The 17334-nt window shown below is 38.0% G+C and overlaps 1 protein-coding gene across 1 annotated transcript in view; it reads right to left on the bottom strand.

Annotated features, from left to right (window-relative positions):
- DIAPH3 (diaphanous related formin 3) overlaps nucleotides 1-17334 on the bottom strand; it is a 484064-nt gene that overhangs the window by 406663 nt on the left and 60067 nt on the right. The window contains exon 4 of the mRNA XM_032402899.1: nucleotides 8066-8170. Within this exon, the coding sequence (XP_032258790.1) occupies nucleotides 8066-8170 (105 nt within the window). The remainder of the gene's footprint in view (nucleotides 1-8065; nucleotides 8171-17334) is intronic.

The raw sequence follows: 17334 nt of genomic DNA, 5'->3' as shown, positions 1-17334 counted from the left end.
AAGGTTCCTCAAAAAGTTAAAAATGGAATGAACCACCCTACTATCTAGTAATTGCACTACTGGGTATTTACCCCCAAAATACACAAACACCAATTCAAAGGGATACATGCACCTCTAGGTTTATAGCAGCATTATTTACAACAGCCAAATTATGGAAGCAGCCCAAGTGTCCATCAACAGATGGATGGATAAAGAAAAGCTGGTATATAAATACAATGCAGTATTAATCAACCATAGAAAAGAATTACATCTTGCCATTTGCAACAACATGGATGGAGCTAGAGAGTATAAATACTAAGTGAAACAAGTCAAAAAAAAAAATAGCATATAATTTCACTCATAGGTAGAATTTAAAAAACACAACAAATGAGCAAAGAAAAAAAGAGAGACAAACCAAGAAACAGACTCTTAACTATAGAGAACTGATGGTTACCAGAGGAGATTGGTGGGGGGACAGGTGAAATAGGTGGTGGGGATTAAGGAGTGCACTTTTGACGGGCACCAGGTGTTGTACGGAAGTGTTGAATCACTGTACTTTACACCTGAAATTAATACAACACTATATTTTAACTATATTGGAATTAAACCTAAGACTGAAAAAAAAAAAAAAAGTATTCCAACTAATAAATGGAAATGAAATTATAGAATTTTCTCTATAAACCAGACATGAAGAACCTCCTGCCAACAAAACATAATACTTCCTATTGTCTTGCCAAAGGGATCAAATCTGAGTCTGATCAAGCTTCTGGATCTAGCTGCCATTTTGCAGGAAATGAAACAAACAGGATTATGCAATCAGCAAAATCCAGACTGTCCTGGATAAAATAAAGAAATAGATGGGGTTCCTGAAGATTAGAGAAAAAAAAAAAGAAATTTTAAAGACATTCCAAATTTTAAACAGAAACATGAATTATGGTGTCTGGTGATGTACTTTTGGGTAATTAAACTATAAAGAAACTCAAGGAAGTGACTCCTATAGAAGTCAAGGTAGTGATTAGGAGTAATTAAAAAAAAGGGGGGGTTTCTAGGATGGTTGGCAAGGTTCCATTTATTGACCTGGGTGGTGTTTCCCTTATGATAATTCATTAAGCTACATATTTGTTTCTGGTCTTTTCTAGAACTAATTTATAATAAAAAGGTCTTGGAAAAAAAAAAAAAGCCTGGTCTCTAGGTCTAGCTGCAGAACATGGGGATGTCACTCCCTAGGCCTTTACTCATTCTCCAAATGCAGAGGTGCCCTGAGATATATTTCAGACCTACTGTAAATAAACTACACAAAGGTCTACTAAATGGGTATAATGAAGCCATTCTTTACAAAAAACCATGCCAGAAAATGACTTAACTCAGAGAGTAATAGAACAGCTTTCCCCAAGGAGAGAAAAAAAAAAACCTACCCCCCCCCCCCCCCCCCCCAAAAAAATCTAGTGTTACAAGAAACAGTCAACAATCTAGTTATCTAAATTTACTTTTGGACTATTTCTTCCAAATGAATCCCAAGGATAGAGTTCCAGTTCACCTGGTCTATCCCTGGAAGGCTTTCTGATATTGAAAGGATTTGAAATAGTTCTGTATTACATTGAAGGTAAGAAGATATACCAGCCCTATTTTCTTCGAAGTGGGGAGAAATCATTATACTGCACCAGTTAGGAAATGGTAATAAGTCAGGGAAGCATGAAATTAGGAATTAATTAATTAGGAATTTTTGTACATCAAGATGATTAACCTATGAAGGATTTAAGTATGTATAGAATGTATTCTACCTAAGCCCAAACTAAATTGAGGGTTTTAAGTTTACAGCCACCAACTAGGAAGACAAATCAGTCCACTGAAGCTTTTAAGCCAGGCTTACTCTTTTCCTTACTAATACTGACCTATCAGGCATCTTTTCCCAAAACAGACCAGTTCTTCCATCTGTTATAGTAGATAGAAGAGGGGAAGGTTAAGTGGCCAAACGTCAGGATTTCTTAGCTACAGTACGCCCCTGGAACACCCATTCTGACCTGATGCACATGCAAACTAGCCTTAAACACTAAGTGGCTTAATTTGTAAATACGCTCTATGCTTTGCTTTTAAATTCTATCAACTCCTAGTCTTTTGTTGAACATGAGTTCAACAACCTGTCCTATATAGGCAGAAATGGAAATTATAGTGCCAGTTAGATTATTAAGACATCTAGTGATGAGGCTCATCTTGTACAGCCCAGGAGAGTTTTCATCCTTGATTATACATTAGAATCACCAAGAGAGCTTCACAAAGTACGGGTGCCTGGGTCCCTACCTGCAGGAATTCTGACTTGTTAAATGGTAGGGCTCAGACACGGAGTTTTGTTTTGTTTTTTTTTTTTAAGTTCTCCAGAAGATTCTAATGGGTATCAAGGTTGAGAGCCATTGTTCCTGTCCACTCTTTCCCCCTTCATTTCATGAATTACCTCTCCCCTTCACTCACTGAAAGGCAACCATAGATACATAGCATTTTTTTCATTTTCACATACTCCTTCAGAACGGTTTCTTCTTTCAATCGGTTCATTCCACAGGGCTATTTGCTCATCACTTTCCTCTCCATCAAGTCACATGCCTCTTCTTTCTGGCACTTTCAAAGTTCTTACCACTTTTGCAGCTATCAGTCATGATAAGTTTAATTACACTTGCAAAATCTAAAAAGCATGAGCAGAGGAAATTATCTCAGACCAACAACTCAGTGAAAAAGATAAAAACACCTCAGATGATCTCCAATGCAACAACTGGTATAAGCATCAAGGACCACATCAGGTTCTAAAATTCTAGGTTTTACCAGTAAGTAACATTATTTCTTTATCTGGTGAGTCTTTTAAAATATTGCTTAATCGGAGAAAGACATGTATCGTATGATCTCACTGATATGAGGAATTCTTAATCTCAGGAAACAAACTGAGGGTTGCTGGAGTGGTGGGGGGTGGAAGGGATGGGGTGGCTGGGTGATAGACACTGGGGAGGGTGTGTGCTATGGTGAGCACTGTGAATTGTGCAAGACTGTTGAATCACAGACCTGTACCTCTGAAACTAATAATATATTATATGTTAAAGAAAAAAAAGAAGATAGCAGGAGGGGAAGAATGAAGGGGGGGAAATTGGAGGGGGAGACGAACCATGAGAGACTATGGGCTCTGAGAAACAAACTGAGGGTTCTAGAGGGGAGGGGGTGGGGGGGATGGGTTAGCCTGGTGATGGATATTAAAGAGGGCACGTATTGAATGGAGCACTGGGTGTTACATGCAAACAATGAATCATGGAAAACTACATCAAAAAAAAAAGGTATCTTTAAAGTGTTGTTTTTCTTAGATTTCATTTGCAGGTAAGAGTGCGCGTGCCAGCGGGGGGGCAGGGGTGGTGCAGAGGGAAAAGCAGACTCCCCCACGCTGAGCAAGGAGCCCGATGCGGGGCTTGATCCCAGGACCCTGAGATCATGACCTGAGCTGAAGGCAGACGCCTAACCGACTGAGCCACCCAGGTGCCCCTAAGGTTTTTAAAAGACCAAAAATATACAATTCTAAGTTGAACCTATTATAAGGAAAAAAAAAAAAAAAAAGATGAAGACAACTGGTTTCTTCATGTTCATCTCCTGCCTAAGCCAGAACACAGCACAGTAATAGCAGGAGCACGGTACCCACCACTAGTGCCACCCTGAAACAACTCCCAGTGAAGCCGGATGAATCTGAGCTGTTGGAAGATCAGTTTAATTGCACATAAATAAAACCTGTCCTATATAGGCAGAAACAGAAATTAAAGTGCCAGTTAGATTATTAAGAAATACTCCTAACGAGAAATTGGTTCATTGCCCTGGGGCTCTGATATCTCCTCCTAGTCAGCAAGCAAGACCTGGAGACAGACCAACAAAATACCGTAAGCAAGGACATTGTTGATAAATAGGTAAGCGTCTAATACCCAGTACCAGCCACAAATTTTTACTAAGGTTTTATGTTACAAGTGTGCTTGGATCAAATCCCTAACCTGAAATAGAAGCCAAAAAATAATCCATGTTAACTTTAACTAGCAAGAATGTATAAAACTGTCTCGTTCAGCTATGTTTCCAGTGGTTAAAATATAAACCTTTTAACAACAAAAAGTGAGACAACAAGAACTTGATTTATGCGTATCTGACAATGTTTTCCAAAATTAACAGATGAAAATGAACGCCCCCCCCCCAAAAAAATAAGACTCTGAAAGGTATGAAAATGCCCCCACTAATAATACAATTTTAACAAATCAGGGCTAAAAGAAATGAGCTCTAGGTTTTCTGCCTAGGGAAAAATATACAAATCTGAACATCATTAGTATTTTCCCAAAACAATGCTTTCCTGATCAGGATATGCCTAGATGGACGACACTGGACAAAACCACGTCCTCCATACTTGAACGTCATGCCCTACTGGGCTAGGACAAGAAGTACCTGGTAATACCTTTCAAAATACACTACATATACACGTGTACACATACACATGAGAACCTACAATCCTACATTTACAAACTCCATGTAGACTCATTTTATCACATTGTTTAAAAAACTTGTTAAACTTTCTATGTGCCTTTTAAAGTTCTGTTCTAATATTTGGTATTTATTTCTTACTAAAGAAGTCTAAGCAAGAACTACAGAAATACTTAAGGGTTGAAGGAGTATAGTCCAACACTAACCAAACTTCTCCAATAATGCCTCAGAGGAGCCTTGCAATCAGTTGTCTGTGGTCTCAAATGACTAGGAAAGACAAAAGCTGAAAACAAAGTCCAAGGAAGCTAGCAGACCTCCAGGAGCATCTGAGGCAAGAAATGGCAACTTGGCCTTGTAGTACCCACTCTCATCTACACGGAGTATTACTTGATGAGGGGAGTAATTTCCAGAGTGAATTAGAAAGAGAGACCCTGCATAGAAAAAGGCTATCGGGAGGCTATCAGGAGGGCCCAGCCAGATGTGCACAACAGCAAAGCAAAATCCCAACTTCTAGTAGTTTAAATAAGAATATGCATCACCTCACGTGATGGAAGAATCTGGAGGCAGGACTGTACAAGGCCAGAGCAGCAGCTCTAAGAAGTCATGTGCCAAGCATCCCACACCCTCTCTCAACCACGTCAAGTAACAGGAAAAAAAAGTGGTCTTCTGCTCTGGATCTTTTTATGAGGGAGGGAAACCTTCCTCAGAAGCCCCCAGCAGACAGTACCGGCTAAACCTGGATCACATACCCATGCCGTAGGAGGTTGGAAAAATGTGACTCTGGCATTTGCAGCCTCTATAATAAGGCTCTTGGCTTTAAAAAAAAGTTAATCTTTTCTAACAACAACAACAACAAAAAAAAAATAAGCATTACTATTGGGCTACCTAAACAAACTTAAGATCTTAGAAATAACCTAGCTTGATTGATGATTTGTTATTTTTCCTCCCTCTTCCAAAAACCCAGCTTAGCTACTTTAGGGCTGGTTTGAGGGTTAATATTTCTAAAGCATTTTCAAATTACCACCTGCAGGCATCAGTGCTAATTTCAAAAATATTAATGCTTCCCCACAAAAGAGAATCTGAAAGCAAAGTCTAAGGCTAAATTTATAACAAAAGTTTATCTGACACAGACACCCCCCATGCTCTCTAGAACAATCCATCTATGAATTTTGATGGTTTTTCCTCAGAGAAGCTTTTTTTGTACTCATTAACCTCAATACACTGGTATGACAAAGTCTGTATTTAAGAGTTAATGTGTTTCTACTTCCACAGCAAAAATAGATGACTGGTCAGCTTGAACTTTCTACAATGTTAACCATCTGCCAAATTATTCAGCACCCTCCTAGGAAAAGCCATGATCCTCCACACACTAATTAAATGAGTGAATGCTTTAATCATACTTTAGATAACTAATCTATTTCAATCCTGATAATCTAATTATCTAATTCTAGTAAATAAATTCCAACCTCAGTCCAAAACGATTAGAGGATTAAAGCTTAAAATCAGTGAATGCAAACTGAAATAGATCCACTCTAATGAAGTTCAAAGCAGTTTGTTCTATTAAAAAGTCTGTTTATTATCTGAAATTCAAGAATTAAAATGCACTATTATGCCAACATTTTCTAAACCAGTTCTAACTAATGTAGTATCTCTTGTAATTTTATTCAGTGAATTCATGCTCATTGGGATTTGAAATCTCTAACAGGGGAGTCATCCCTGATTACTCCATGCAACAGTTACATCACAGGGAGGGGGTAGGGAAACAGGTAAAATAGATAAAGGGGATTAAGAGTACACTTACCAGTGATGAACACTGAGTAATGTTGAGAACTAGTGAATCCTATTGTACATCTGAAACTAATGTAACACTGCATGTTAACAATACTTCACTAAAAAAGGAAAAATTATACCGTCTCCACACCCATGTTTTCTCCACATCACATTTCACCTATCATGTATGTTTGTGTGTTTCTGTTACGTGTGTCCTATGTTGCTCCATAAGCCACAATGATTGACCGTCTTGGTGCTCCAACTCCATTGCCTGTAACATTGCCCGATATACAGACACTGAATAAATGTGATATAGACTCACTAAGGGTCAAGTTGTATCTTCAAAAATATAAGTCAATGTTCATCAGTAATTACGGTGTAAAGATTTCAACAGCAAGAACAAACAAATCACAAAGAAAAAATAATTGCTAACAACCACCACTGCTACCACAAGAGGCAGCCACCAGTTAGAAAACCTGTTCTGTTCCCCTCATGAAATAAATTATTTTTAGTATTTTATTTACTTGAGAGAGAGAGCACAAGCCAGGGGCTGGGGGGGGGGGGGGGGAAGCAGGCTCCCCGCCGAGCAGGGAGCCCATGGGACTCGATCCCAGGACCCCAGGATCATGACCTGAGCCAAAGGCAGACACTTAACCAACTGAGCCAGCCAGGTGCTCCATAAACAAATTCTAACAACAAGCCTATGATATAAATATTAGTCCCATCTTAGGGATGAGGACGTTGAGAATCATAGAGGTAAAATAAGATGCCCAATATCAAAGGGATAAGTTGATCCACAACACAAGCACTCTGACTCTTAAGTCCCTAATGCTCATTTGTGATATCCAGGGAGCATTAGGGTCAAAAAGCAATAGCAGAAAAGCCCATCTACATAAGGAGCCAGAAAAAGTACAGTACTCAGTGACTTCTAAAACTCAACATCAAACTGCCTAACACGAGGCATATTTAAAAATTAAACATCACTTGAGTCTGTCTTCCAAAAGAAAAGCCTCCAAGTCACTGACTGGTCTAGTAGATAAATGGAGCTTAAGTATAAGTAACTTACATTTTCGTACATTTCGGTCTTTAAAGTATCCAGTGAAAACTGCAGTGTATTAGTTGTTTTTCTCCAACCCAATTCTATTTTAAATTCATTTTCTACTGTCTTTCTGATTGCTTCTTCATTAGCTCCCATTTTGTAGATTTCATCCAGTCCATCAGTTCAATTTCTGTAGGACTGGTCAAGTTCATCTGTTGTCCCATGAAATAAATGTAACTGATTCTGTGTGCCAGTCATGGTCTCTTAGACATTTACTCATTACTTCCACCCACATATTTCATGTTTCTTTGGAAAACTGGCAGCCACATGGAGGCCTAATGCTCCTTTCAACATCTACATTTATAATTTGTTACAAGATCATTTTATCTGTAGGGAAACTCACAGTAAAGATAGGCCTCTCAGCCACTATTACGTGAACTGATTTAGGTAGAGTAAAATCAGTCTTACTTTTCTGTAATATCAATATTATCCCAATTTATAAGTGACATCAGAGATCAATAGCCATCTTAATTCACTAACAAGGAAAGAAGTCTTGGAGGAAACCAACCCAGTCCATGTTCCTCATCAATGTCAGGGGCTAAAAAGCAAAAGTAGTTTTAGAAGGTATGAGAAATATTTTTAAATTAAATAAACATCCTACTTGTGGCCTTTATACATTCAAAAGCCCTGTGATTCCAGTTGCCCAAAAACAAGCACTTCGTTAGACAAATGCATTGTTTTCCACACTATCACACACAGTGCAGCAGTATTTTTCAACTTGACAGTTTTACTTACTGTCTTGGAAGCAGTATTAATGTACTGCATCACCATTTCTTTTTTGATGCTGAAGTCCTTTTCCCGCAATGGTGCCTTCTTATCTTCATTTAAATTCATATCTTCCTGGAAAACACAATTAAAAGGCCTCATTTTAGAATCTAAGTAGAGCAGCAATTCTACATACCCTAGGAACAGAAAAATCAATAATTTGTGACTAAAGCAGCATTAATTGTTTTGGAATGATTTACGTGTAGTTCTGCCTGGAGAAAAGAAGAAAGAGCAGGAGATACAGACAAAAACATGTTCTCGATCATTTTAACAGGTAAAACATTTACCAGAAAATCTTTTTAAATTCACAGCGGGCTAGTAAAATTACATTCTCACCACTACAGATAATTAGACACTTAGATTTCTACCTTTCATAAGGTCATCCAGATTCACAATTTAAATACACACACACACACACACCTAGAGGTGTTTGTTTTTTAACCAACAGCTGTACCTGAAGCTATCTTGCACGATTTCTGAAAGAGCTGCTCCATGTATCATAAAAATTAAAAGGTAAATAAGCCAACCACTTTCCAGATGGTGTAGCTACAAGCTCCTATGATCAAATACCTGATATAGATCCTAGCAAAAGGCAAAGCATTCTATAGTTGTCTCTTCTCTACCCGTATCAAAAATATCCTTTAGCTACTTATTCTGTGTTCTATATCACCTAAAAGTTGCACTCATAAAAAGAGGTACCACCCAAAAATCTAACATTGCTCAACAGCATCAATCAAAATAAAGGTTTAAGTAACCTAGATCTTGCTACAGGTCTCATTCTAACTAAAAATACAAGTCAAGAATATCCACTTAAATGTGGAAATTGCTACCAGTTAAGTTGCTTTATTTAGAGGCTGCTCTGGCAAAGGAAAAGGAGCCTACAGGGGAGACAAAAATGACTGAAGGGCAGCTCAAATGGATTTCCTCAAATATTAGCCCTTGGTCATTTGTGATATGCAATATAACACACTTGAATGTATACCAACTCCACAGCTACTCAGAAACAGGTGTATAAAAATCAGAACTTTGGATCACCTGTGGAGCCCAGCAGGTTACATTTATTCTAAGTTTTATAAGAGTGCTACAATTCATAAGACACTGTAGTTTATGCCTTTAGCTTACTCAGTTTTTGACTACTAATCCCTTCAAGCACTTAAAAGTCAAAATTTCCTTCATTTTACCTTGATATAAATATTTAAGATTTTAGAAGTTGTTCCACTTGATACTAATAAAAGGTAGTAATTAGTAATGTCACTCCTGGCTGTTCAGGTTAGAAATATCCTATTATGTGAATAATCGTTTGTTTTGTTACCACCACCCCCCTTTTTTTCTTTAAGCCAGGAACTCTCAATAGGCCTTACCACCACTTAGGATTTTAAAATTGTCTTGGGATATTTTGGTTGTCAATGACTGAGATGATGCTCCCAGCATTTATTAAGGTGTGCTAGGCATTCTTAATCCTACCCAATAAGAAACTGTCCTGTGTCCCACAGAGAGATGCACAAATCCTAAAAAAAATAAAATTTAAAAAACTCCTAAGCCTTGACTAATTCAAGAGAATTAAATGTAAAATGGAATTAAAATATAAATTGTTACTGATTAAATACTTTGCATTGTGCGGTTTTAATACACACTGATTTTTCTAAGAATCCAACTACTCTGCAAGTTATAGTTACACTGGGCTTTTTGTTTTTGTTTTAAATAAGCTTTACCATCAATTGTGCTCTATTTTTGAATTTTGGGTATCCCAGGAAAACCTTGGTGGTGGTATCTGAATCACCAGAATAGCACAGCTATGTCGACCGGCACCAAATCTGTTGTACTCACGTGAGGCAAAGATTCAAGAATGACTTTATTGTACCTTCCTGAGCAGTCATGGCCAACTGCTTATATTGAAATGTATGTGGTTGTTCCATACAGTACAGTAAGGCATTAAATGGATTTTTTAAATTATGAGTGTAGATAGCTTCTATTACCTATAAAGAATTTCACTAGAAAAAAGTAATGGGGGAAGTTACGGGGAAAGTAATGGAGTAGTTGTTCTAAAAAGGCAAGGGATGTAAGAGTACTGAGAACCTCTGTATTAAATTATTAACTGTATTTTTTTTCTGTCCAATGGCCAAACATGACCCAGCCTCTTTAACCAGCAAATTAAAATATGTAGTAAATACAGAATATGAAAAAAACTAGAAAATCTGCTTTCTTTTTGGAAAGGGATATTCAAGATGACAGGAGCTCATACACAAAAGCGGCATATTTGGAATTAAGGAAGAAACCCAGAGTTCTCCCAACCTTCTTCCTCTGCCTTATCCCACCTCTCTTGTCTAAATACAGCACTCGCTCATGACAGTATCAGTTTAAAAGCAAAAAGGAAACAAGAAGAAAGGACACTAAGAAGTTTGGAATCAGCTACACAGTACCACGGACCCTTCTCATTAGGCATGTAACTCACACGTGGTCACTCTCTATTGTTTAATTCCAGAGGAGCTAAGCTAAGCATCTCTGAAGGCTATCCAAGAAACTGGAGTGGGGGGAGGGAGGATCAGGAGGAGCCTAGCATCTTCATCTAATAACCCCTGCCTTAAGGGAAAATCTTCAACGTGAGAATTTGAGTATCACATCATCTAAACTCCATGAATTAAACTCCATGAATTAAAGAACAGAAAATACAGGCTCACAGAAATCGGATGACTTTTCAGGGATAGCTGGCTATTCGAAACTCAAGAAACTGGAGCCCAGATTCCCAGTAATTTCCAGGTAATTATAATAGAGATGTCCCTTGAAAGCAAGTTATCAATTTTTATGTTACTCAGTTTACATCTACTCAAAATGATCATATAGTATCTCTACTGTCTTAGGTCAGGTTCCCTAGAGTATAAGACAGGGATTCTAGTGCAGAAGACTAAGGGAGGGGATACACTCAGGAAAGGGAATGGGGAAAAAAAAAAAAAAAAAAACAAGACAGAGCAGGGGAAAGAGACATTGGAAAATGTTGCCTCAGCTAGAGTACTACTTCAGCCTGAATTGCACTGCTACCAGTACTACCAAGAGGGAGAGGGCAGTTGGACACCTCCAAATCAGTCAGCCAATTAGCTACAGGATCCTAGTTCCCAGAGGCCAAATCTCCGGATAGGGCAGCTGTGAGCCACCAGAAACCAATACCTATCACCTGGGGTTTGCATGCACCAGTCTGGTAAAGGGGGTCTTGTAGGGGCACCAACAGCACCCACTATACCTTTTGAAAATAACTTACTGTATAATAAGGTTTATTTCTAAGCAGAGCTGAATAATACAGAAACTCATATATATGGCCTCAACAAGCAATACAAACCACTGTATTAACCAATTCTTCCATTCAAACGTAGGTTGGGACATCTACTACACTGCATAGGTACAAAATGATACTGCAGGTACAGATTTTAAGAAAACCCTGAAATGTGGTTTACTTCAATGTATCAATGTGCTGAGATATTTGTATGTAATTCATTAAAAATTGTAAATCAAAGACTGAACAGGAAATACATAAAAATGTAATTGCAAAAGACAAGATGAGTAATTTGAGGCTAATATTTAGTGGATAGGAGATAGTTTTCCCACTTACAGATATTTATTAGTTGGCTATTTAGCTGAATAGATCTCAAAAATACTTAAGCAGTCATCAAATCAAAACTGTGAAGAGTATTGTGATTCATGTTCTATTAATATCTTAATATACATTATAAAGTAACTCATTTATAGTGCTACCTTCATATACATGTTGAAACAGTTTTGCCTGGGGAAACTGGGAGTTGCAACATCAAGACCTAATTTTCCTTTAGTTAATTACTTTCTAATTAAAAACTATACCTTAATTGAACCACTGTGCTATTTTACTACGTGAATCTGACTAGAACTAAGGATAGATTTTAGAAGCAGAAAAAATACTGCAGGAAAGAAACCTTAATTGAGGGGCACGCTACAAAATAAGGATTCTTCTCAAGTATCAAGGTCATGAAAGATAAGGTAATGTCACTGACTGGAGACTAAGGATACATGTTAATCTGAACTCAAGGTGTGATCCTGGATTGGATCCTAGAAGAGAAAAAGCATGAGTTAGAAAAACTGGCAAAACCTCAGTAATTTAGTATTGTACCATTGTTAATGTCTCAGTTTTAATAAATGCATTCAAGTTACAGAAGATGTTGACATTTGAGGAAGTTGGGTGAAGGGTATCCAAGAATGGTCAGTGCTCTTTTCGCAACCCTTCTATAAATCTAAGATTGTTTCAAAATCAAATTTTTGTAAGACTAAATTGAAATATTCATAAAATTTCTGCCATAAAAATTAGTTAATGAAAAAGGAACATTCCTCATTCTTAGAAATTTTTTTAATTTATTTAATTTTGTGCATTTGTTGTGTATTTGGCTACATAAATACAGACTTGACAGAGGGGAAGGAAGTAAAGAAACCACTATCAAAACAAATCCGAGGCTACTAAGAGAGTTAAGACCCAGGTATCAGAATTCCATTCCAAATCTAAAGGTCAGGCAACCTTTGGAATTCTCTCCAAACCAAATCCAAGTTGCTCACATTTCTTCCCATTTTCATCCCAAACCTGCTCTATAAACCATCCTCATTCTTCCCACAATTCTTCCTACATATTTTCACAAAGATTTAGTATTCCTGTCATCTTAAATAACAGTTAAGTTCTTGGGCCAGGCACAGTGCTAAACATTTATAAGCACTTTCATTAATCATCACTAATAACCCACTAGAGGTATGTACTAGCCTCTTTTCATTGAGGAGAAAACGGAGGCTTAGGGAAATTTTCAGTTGACCATAGTTCTATGGCTGAAATTTGAACTCTGTTCTATCTGAACTCTTCATTCTTATTCCCATAGTACTTATCTCCATCATCTAAAATCCCATTATCCTTTGGGGCTAATACTATGAGACTTACCACTTACATCACCAGTACCTTGTGTTGACTCCTCTCCCATCCCATGCCTTGCCATCCAGTCTTTAGCCTCCCCACCACCACCAGCAGGCTTTACTTCCCCTTTTCTCAACCACAGCCTTCATGACCACACCTAGACCTTTTCATCATCTAAAAACTGTTCCACCTCAAGTATCATCATAATCCCCACGACCCTATTCTGACCTCCATTATCTCTTTTCACTTGTCCTATTCCCAGACCACCATGGTCTTGACCTCAATAAAACTTCCAGTTTCTTGATCCCCACCATTTTCTCCCAAAGCAGGTTAATTCCATGATCCATCACTTCCTACATTTATGGAAAAGCCAACTAGTTTTTCCTTCACACAGTCCCTAAGGTACTTATTTCAAACTTGCCCTTCCCTAAGAACTATGAAACTACCACTTTTACCTATCATTTTCAGTAAGCAAATTACAAGTTCCTCTGTGAAAAGAAAGCTTTCAATTTCCCATTTCCTGTATTACCGATTTATTTGCACACTAATCTTTCTGTATCAATTCTTGCATTCATCCAGAGCTAATTCCATTCATTTATGCTCTGGATCCTCGTTCTTCTCACCTCCTGAAAGGGCACTGCGTATCAATTGTCCTTTTTCAATCCTGTCTCACTAAATTGTTCTCAGTTGGTTGGGTCTCAATATATAAACATGTTAATCCTTAATGGATTAAAATTAAAAGGAAAAAGAACCTCCCTCAACCCTAGCTCTCCTTTATATATGGCTTCCTTCATTCTCCTTCACGGGTAACTTTTAAAAGACCTTTTTTTGTACACTCACTGCCATTTTCACAGTGCAGAGACCACAGTGGATTTCCTTTCAGGTGTTTGTGAAATAAGACCTAACAAAAGTTCCCAAGCAGAATTTGCTAACTCTATTCTGGGACAAACCATGAGATGAAGGTAACTTTCTGAAGGATGAAGCTGGAGCTAGAGAGAATACTCACATCCCTAGCTGAGAACAGTGAAGGAAACAAGGTCCAGCCCCAGAGACAAATTCTTCGGGCAGTAGTACTGATGCAGGTCAATACGGCCAACCTGAAATCCAGGACACTTTCAGGAAGCACGAGCAGAACCACCCACAAGCTCCGTGACCTGGAACAAGGGTGGCATCTGGGGGAGGAGTGAACAGAGCAGAGATCCTCCAGGCCTCCCTCAAACTGCATCCGTTTCTGTGATGCACTGTGTCCACCCAGAGGAATGAGGGATACACCTTTTTCTAAATTGCACGCGGACACCCTAGGTGTCAATAGCAGCCCTGATCTGGAAACCAGGTCCAAGGAACATAGTAAGTCAGCAGCTTTTAAGCTACTGCAAAGGATTCTGCCTGTGTGCTGGATGGGGTCATTAGTTCCCACCAACAAGCAAGTCACACACCTTGACTCCATCCCAGACTGATAAAATACTGGTAAAAATAAATATATTCTACATTTTCTTGGCAAAACTGAAGGGGGGGGCAGATACAATCTTAATACTCCTGCACATACATGCCACTAGTTAGAGCACTAAGGAGCAATCAAGCAAAGAACGGCAAACAGAATGGACATGTTTTCCACCAAGTTACAAACATTGGTCTCACTATTTTCATTCACGGATATGGATTTTACAAGACAGCATGCTCATTAAATTTACATACATCAAGTTGAGTGGGATAGTTAACACCATGGAGAGTCAGATTAAATTTAAAATGATTGACTATTTGGAGATTTAAGCGCATCTGTACAGGCAGCAAGCTGAAGATGGTCAGGTGTGAGGTAATTCACCCAGAGAGGAAAAACTCTCCAGACAGGCAGAGGCAGGCCGGTTAGAAAATTTATGTGGAAAGACAGGATGGTCCTAGATCCAAACATCCAAGTGGATCAAAAAGCATAGTATCAGAAGGGAAAAACTGGAAGCACAGCAATATCAAAACCAAACATTAAGCCCTACGTCAAAAGTAATCCTCTCATTTCAATAGCGTATTAAGGCTTCTGTTTCACGGGTTAAAAACCAAGAGAATTGTTCTTGGAAACAGTCTCTGTTGTGCTCACATTTTTATCACTACAGCAGCAAATCGGTTAAGCATTTTAAGAGGTCCACAAGATCCCCTAATTAGTTCTCCTGAGACTTCAGAGCCCACCAAACTATAAACACAATTTTACCCGTATTTCCTCTAAAAGTGTTCCGTTCTTAACCACATTGGAATTCATCTTCCATACCACGTGTCAAAAGGTCTTGCTAATGTTTATCCCTACACTAAGGCAGTGTTTACCACCATGAATGGTTTAGTGCCAAATAAAGTGAAAGATTTCATGATCTCATTCCAGATCATTACATACGTTCAAAGAGTGCCCACTAACTGAATCTATCTAGTTCTGCAATTTTTCATTAAGTCAGGTTTACATAAAATTAGAAAAAATTAGAAAATTAGGAAACCTTTAAGAGATAAATATGCCCTGGAAAAAAGAACTCAGAATTAACTTTATTACTACTTTATATTTAACATGTCCATAAATATGCTAAAGCTACAGAATAGCTGATCTCTTAATCATTTTTTACTATGTTCTTATATATACACCTTTATAGTAACTTTTTTATTTATCAGTGTGATTATAGAGAAGATATATATGGTTCTGCCAACAGTGAGGTTGGATTTTCACTGTTCTATCCATAGTATCTTTACTCAGTCCCCATTAAAATTAATAGGGATCCAGACAGCTAGCTCATTAACAGGACAGAAGCCAAAAAACAGCATTCATCCAGAGACTGACAAAGAACTCACATAAAATGTTTGACCAAATACTCTAACTGGAGCTTACACAAAGTGTAAAGTATCTCAATTTGAAACCAAATTTCAATTTGTCCTAAAGCCAGTATCAAAGAACAAAGGAAAAAAGAAACTCAAGCATCACTTTTCTTCCATATAAGTTTTAGCTGAATAGACAAGAAATGAAATTAATATGCAGGGAGCTGCACAACTATTTTGAAATATTATCTTACTGGAACTGTTCAAGCATATACTTAAGCACCTATAATCACAAACAATCGTTAAGTGATCTTTTAGGTAAAAACACAGCTAGTGATAAAAGTTTTTATTTGCTTTTCACCTTTTCTAAACAAATAGCCATTTCTTCGTCAATTACATGAAGGATAGTCATTGGACTGAACATACAAAAGGCAACTTTTCTAGAGATGAAAGAAGACTGAGAAAAAGCCCTCACAGCTGGGAAAGAACAGACTTGCACACTTCCTAATTGGTGAAAGAGTATGCCTAAACTTTAACATTTATTCTTAAAATTCCTCTAACCATTTTATTAGTTCAACGAACTCCCACCAGGCAAAGTCCAATGCTCCTAAATCATTTATTTTCTCATTTATCTGTCTCTAAAGAGAAACAACTAGGCATTGACATTATCCCCCCCACCCCAACAAACACAACCCATGAATCAACTTGACAATTGCCTTACACTTCTATACTCTTTTCCTCCTCCTCCTCTTCCTATTTGGATTATTCGAATTGCTTTTAAACCACCTTTCCCTAAATTTTTCAATTTCTACCTAAAGGAAAGGGAAAAGGTGACAATTAATAGATCAAAACAAACCATTCCCACACAATCACTCTCATTTTATCTGACCAACCCTAAATATACTTTTTAAGTTTTTAACAAATAAACACTCATGATATAGAAAAGCAGATTTGGAAAGAATGCTAATACTTGAAATTAACTAACTGCTACATTATAGCAGTCAATAAGCAGAATTAACACAAAAGAGTCTTTGGTTTCTCTTTTCATTTCCACTCCTATGTAAAGAGATCACCTACACATTCAAAACAACAGGCATTCATTTAGCCGACTAAAAAAATAGCCATGCATACATCCTTAAAACCAAGGATTAAGGAGAAAAAAAAAAATGATAGGGAAAGAAAAAGGAAAAACTGTCCTTCACAGGTACCCAAAGAGTGGGAACATGGAATAAAGTTAGCAAGATGAGGCGCCTGGGTGGCTCAGTCGGTTAAGAGACTGAGTCTTGGTTTTGGTTCGGGTCATGATCTCAGGGTCGTGAGATCCAGCCCCACATGGAGCTCCCTGCTCACCAGAGTCGGCCTGAGATTCTGTCTTCCATCTGCCCCTCCCCGCCACCCCCACACATGCGTGCTCTCACTGCTGCCGCCCTCCCCCTGGGCGTGTGCGTGCTCTCTCAAGTCTTTAAAAATGTAAAAAGTTAGCAAGATGAACCCTCCTCCCACCAATTACAGTACGTATCAAAACATATGTACATGGTCATAT

This window comes from Phoca vitulina, unplaced genomic scaffold (assembly GCF_004348235.1).
Source record: "Phoca vitulina isolate PV1807 unplaced genomic scaffold, GSC_HSeal_1.0 scaffold5, whole genome shotgun sequence".
NCBI classification, from domain to species: Eukaryota; Metazoa; Chordata; class Mammalia; order Carnivora; family Phocidae; genus Phoca; species Phoca vitulina.
The sequence above is the reverse complement of the archived record's forward strand: the minus strand, read 5'-3'. Positions and strand labels throughout refer to the sequence as shown.